Source organism: Camelina sativa, chromosome 4 (assembly GCF_000633955.1).
Source record: "Camelina sativa cultivar DH55 chromosome 4, Cs, whole genome shotgun sequence".
Lineage (NCBI taxonomy): Eukaryota > Viridiplantae > Streptophyta > Magnoliopsida > Brassicales > Brassicaceae > Camelina > Camelina sativa.
In genome coordinates this window covers 29163968-29169659 of record NC_025688.1, presented here as the reverse complement: position 1 = coordinate 29169659, position 5692 = coordinate 29163968, and the positions used below count along the sequence as shown (strand labels likewise).

Here is a 5692-nt window from a genome sequence, read left to right as displayed (position 1 = left end):
ATTCATTGTAGAGGTATGAATCACAGAAGCCATTCTGACAGAAGCTAGATAAGAGGTGCTGCTGCTTTGAGTGTCAAGGAGGTTTGTGTTCTTCTTCTTCTTCTTCTTTAATCAATTATGTCTCATAGAGTTACTTAATTAACGTTTTAGGTTGATCGTTGACTCTTTTGTATCGTTTCTGTATATTCAATATTTCCTGGTGCCCTCTCTGTTTCAGGTTGGTGTGCCGGTTTATACAGCAGGGACTGATGTAAAACCTGCAGATGTGTAGCTAATAAGAGCAAGGCCTAAAAGAAGCTAAAAAAGACTTATGTAGTTATCATGGATACTGCAGGAAGGCTTCAGGTAATCTTTCATCTTTGAGAGTCATTGTTGTCTCATAAATCTATTGCAGCTTTAGTCATGAAAAGAGTAGTGTCACTGTCTATGTAGTTATCATGGTATATATTGCAGCTTCAGGGAGTCATGGATACTGCAGGGAGGCTTGAGGTAATCTTTCGTCTTTCAAAGTCATTGTTGTACCATAAGTCTATTGCAGCTTTAGTCCTGAAATTGACCAGGCATGATGGATGAACTAAAAGACTTGAGGAAATTTCTGAATCCAACAGAAGTGTTACTAGTTTTTTTATTTTATTTTTTTCTTTCTTTTTGGTTTGGTATATGTGCTCGATCGCTCGTAGTCACAAGCACTGACCCATGCTTGAATGCTACCAACGAGCCACTAGCGACGAGCACAGTGTTACTAGTTGTTGATGCCATGAGTCATATTATTTGGTCCCTTTCAAGTTTCATTCCTCACTCTTCACCATCGGTTTTGATAAGTCCCATCATATAAACAAGTGTTTTGTTTTTGTTTAGTTATTAAATAAGTCCTTAGTTAGAGGCTAATAAGTGAGTTGTTGAACATGTATGTGTGTGTAGCACTGCAGCCACTAGCAAGAAATACATATAAATCTTTAATTATATATATAACTTGATGTAATTTCAATTACATGTTCAGATTCACATATAAAAATACGTCACTTGTCGATAGAATTACCAACCATATTACTATTGAGTTTACTCCGAACAATATCCCATTGCCGAACATCAAAACGGTCCTCAAGAGAACAACTGGTCAATTAGCAATCCAATTATACTGATGTTTNATTATTATGGTTGGAAGGGTTTTTTTTTTTTTTTTGTTGATCAAAAGTGGAAGGGACTTAATCCAAAAGAAGTGTGGGGAAGATGATTGTTGAGCTATTCAATAGACGATGAATCACAACTGCCCATCTGCCCCAAGTTGATGTTGCAAAGAAATCTTTCGTGAAAAGTGCATTCGAACACACTAAACCGATACACACATATCTTTGCTTTCCGAATTAACTTAACATGTTTTTTTTAACAAAAAACACATTTTTTACCAAGTCACTTCGTCCGTTCATAGCTCATATTTGGTCAATTAAACATAGGCCTCCATAGATAGAATTGAATGAAGTTAAATGTGGGGAAGATGATTGTTGAGCTATTCAATTGACAATGAATCACAACTGCCCATCTGCCCCAAATGGATCTTGCAGAGAAATCTTTCGTACAAAGCGCATTAGATAGCACTAAGCCGATACACACAATCTCTGCTTCTTATTTCCACACACACCACACAAAAAAAAACTGAAATTTCAGACCAAACTATACACCAAGAACACAAGACAATCCGAAAACAAACAACAGATCATCAAAGAGTTCTTGGAAGACTCGATCTACGAAGGTTAAATAGATTGTTAGAGAAGCCTCATTTCATGAGTATACTCGCTTCCCTGCTGGGTCCTTCGCTTTTACACAAATTCACATATAAACCAAAATCAGAATAATTTTAATCGAAAACTAAATCCATAAGGGATGAAACACCGAAGTCCGGAATTGAAACCACAGATCTCGGAATAAATCCACCAATCCTCGATACAAATCTCCGAAGGTAAACTTGGCTTGAATACGCATTGATTATAAAGCGTTTCACCCATAGGTCCTTCGTTTCCCCCTATAAAAATACTTCTATAATAACATTGCGATAACGATGCTCAGCGAATACGAACCATAATGTAATCGGACATCAACTCGCGAGACGAATTTCGCCCCACGATCTGTTTCAATTTTCCGATATTAACTCATCATAGCATCCCTAGACACACATAAGCTAAATCGTAGAAGATGACTGCTACACTATAGAAGAACCCTAGAGGAGAGGCTGTGGAAGATGAAGTAATCTTTAGAACAATTTATATAGAGCACGTATTAGGGTTAATGCGGTTATATCGTTAGCCGTTGGAATTGGAATGATAATAATAAAGGCCCATTAGGATTTAACTAAAAGGCTCGTTATTGTATTGGGCCTGAATTGTGAATTTAATAAATGACGTATGACCCGACCCGTCCGATAAGTTGACCCGCCAACTGAAATCATGAAAATTAGATGCTCCTGCTGAGAAAATCCCAATTACGTTTTTGTTGTTGTTTAAATCGGATCTACACACACACACACACACCTGCGCGATAATATTTGATCTTACAGAAGAAGATTCTTTGTCTCTTTGATAAATTCTCGGAGTAAGGAGGAATCTGTGTCCGGGGGGAGTTTGAGCTATGTGGAGTTCGATTGCCAATTTGAAGGAGAATTTGAACAAGATCGCCCTCGATGTCCACGAAGACGACGAAGATCTCACCATTTATGGGTCCACCAATGGCGCCGCCGGAGCTGATTTCCTGGCATCTGATCGGAGGAGTTCTAATGGATTTAGGTACTCGAGGTCTCCAATGGCCAATGGTGTCGAAACGCCTGTTAATCATGAGGTGGTCTATTTCTTGTTCTTGCTCATGTTTTGAATCATCTTCTTCTGGAGTGTTACTGCTTTAATAAAATGACTGTATAAGTCTTAGTTGGGTTTTTGTGTGTTAAGTTAATACTCTGAGAAATGTATGTAGTGGGTTATTTATTATTTATGTTCAATTTTGGTAGATTGAGAGATATAAAGCAGAGATCAACAAGCTTCAAGAATCAGAAGCAGAAATCAAAGCTCTTTCTGTAAATTATGCGGCTCTTTTGAAAGAAAAAGAGGTAAAGAATGTACATGGTTTTTATCAAGACTCTTGCACATACATTGGTTTCGTTGCTCTTTCCTCACACAGAAGCCGACATGGTTACAGGATCAGATTTCCAGATTGAATCAGGAGAATGGCTCGTTGAAACAGAATTTGACTTCAACTAATGCCGCTCTCAAAGAGTCGAGAATGGATCTTTCCAGGGCATCAAACAATATTGCTATCAAGGTAGATGCTCTATACTGTACCGTTGTTAGATGTTTGCTTAAATGGTTTCGGGCCTTTGGTATGCTGTCTGTCAACTTTCTATGCACGTATTTGTTTCTTATGCTATCTAGCATTACTACTAGCCTGAAAATTATTTTAATTCAGGAAGAAGGCTACAACTTATATAGAGTTGTAATTTGCAAAACATGTTGTCGCGTAATGTATAATGGATTCTATATGAAGTGTAACTGATGCTACTCACGATTTCAAACATTAGACTAACTAATTGTCTTCTGCAGGGAAACAGTGATCATTCGCCCAACAGGTCACAGAAGTCCCCGACAAATTGGAAAAGTCGGAACCAAATGTACAATGGCATTGCCTCCAAACAAAACGGGACTGAGAACGATTCCGAGTCGCATAAAAAAGAAAAGGTATTTCTATTGGATAATTTTCTATTTTCTTAGATAAAGCTTGGACTGTTTTGTTTGTTGGATACATTTATTATGATGTATTGATGTATCAGAACGAAATCTTCAAATTTTACTTAGATATATATCTGGTACTATAACCTTATTCTCTGCAATGAAAGTGCAATAAATTACTCTGGTGTGTGCTTTTTCCTGAACACGGAACTCTAAGCGACAATATGAATGCCTTTTAGGAGTTTGCAGATATGCTTGAAGAGAGAACCAGGTCGATGGCATCTGCCCAGGCTAGAGAACTTGAGAAAGAGCGAGAAAAATCAGCAGTTCTTCAGATTTCACTACAGGGTATATAACACCACTCGTAGCTTGATTGTTTCTTTACTTCTTATTTAGTCTCACTCACCTTGCTTTCATCAGAGGGGCAGAAACATAATGAATCTTTCAAGGAAGAACTCCAGTCTCTGAGGTTAGATAAAGAAAAAGTAAGTTTTTTCACCTAAGATTATTCCACTCTCTGAGGTTACATTTTTTTTGTTTACTTATGCATCACCATTGTTACATTACAGTTTTGTAATCTGATTAATGAGTAGACATTTATTCCAACTGTATGCAGACGCTAATGGAGAGCAACAAACTACGTAGTCAATTGGATGCAAAATTGGCTGAAATCAAACTATTGCAGATGAAGTTGAGTGGTCGGGAGCAGCAGGCTGTTGGAATTTCCATAGAAAATCTAAAAGAGGTTAACAAAGCTCTGGAGAAGGAAAATAATGAGCTTAAGGTGCATTGTCGTGCAAACTTAACCAGGAATTTTTCATTTTTACTTTTCCTCTGAGCTTCAGACTCTGATACTAATCTACACTTTTCTGTTGTGTAGTTGAAACGAAGTGAATTAGAGGCTATTTTGGAAGCAAGCCAGAGTTCAACAACTAGGAAACTCTCCCCAGAGGACACAGAGGCACTTAGTAGACATCATAGTAGTTTGGACAAGGTTCTTTAATGCTATTTTTTTATTCAGTTGGTCCTTTAACCATAAGAAACATAGTTTTTTTGCGAGATTCAAGTGTGGAGCAAGCATTTATTGCCCCTTCTACTTTTCCTCATGTATAATTAGGAGAAGCCTGGAAGCTTTCCTGGGAAAGAAGATATGGAGAAATCTTTGCAGAGGCTGGAAAAGGAGTTGGAGGAAGCACGAAGAGAGAAGGATAAGGCAAGGCAAGAACTGAAACGGCTTAAACAACACCTGTTAGAAAAGGTTATTATCCTAAGCTGATTTCTTACTTGCTATATATGATAATGAGGTTATCTAGCACCAGCGACAATTTTGCAATAATATTGCAAAGTTTATTGGTTATCCTATAACTTTAACTTTTAATATGTGTAGTGAGTTATACTTTTGAGTCTTTGACAGTGTTTTCTTGGTATCTGCGAACAAATTTCTGTAATAGTTTTCTTGGTTTATGCTTATAGGAAACTGAGGAGTCTGAGAAAATGGATGAAGATAGTAGATTGATTGAAGAACTCCGCCAGACCAATGAATATCAAAGGTCTCAGATACTAGGTTTAGAAAAAGCTCTTAGGCAGGCAATGGCTAATCAGGAGGAAATTAAGTCGAGCAACGACCATGAAATCCGGAAATCAAAGGGTACAATTGAAGACTTAAATCAAAAGCTTGCGAATTGTTTGAGAACAATAGATTCCAAAAATGTGGAACTTTTAAATCTTCAAACTGCTCTTGGCCAGTACTATGCTGAAATTGAAGCTAAGGTTTGTATTTGTTATAAAATTTTGTTTCCCCTTTTATTAGGTGTAACCTTGATTCATTTATGTATTTCAATTCTTAAATGTTCTAGGAACATTTTGAACGAGAGCTTGCAGTGGCTAAAGAAGAGGCAATGAAACTCTTAGCTCGTCTGAACGTAAAATTTCTAATTCTTTGTTTTGTCAAGTTGTCAACTATATATGATATGTCATATGGA

At 37.2% G+C, this 5692-nt stretch overlaps 1 protein-coding gene across 1 annotated transcript in view; it reads left to right on the top strand.

Moving 5' to 3' along the window:
* Positions 2487–5692, top strand: part of LOC104784437 (golgin candidate 4) — a gene marked incomplete in the record, with an annotated part of 11328 nt that continues 8122 nt past the window's right edge. The window contains 11 exon segments of the mRNA XM_019245105.1: positions 2487–2829; positions 2996–3094; positions 3184–3306; positions 3585–3719; positions 3950–4058; positions 4131–4195; positions 4327–4494; positions 4591–4704; positions 4828–4968; positions 5184–5480; positions 5567–5632. Coding sequence (XP_019100650.1) covers positions 2623–2829; positions 2996–3094; positions 3184–3306; positions 3585–3719; positions 3950–4058; positions 4131–4195; positions 4327–4494; positions 4591–4704; positions 4828–4968; positions 5184–5480; positions 5567–5632 — 1524 coding nt within the window.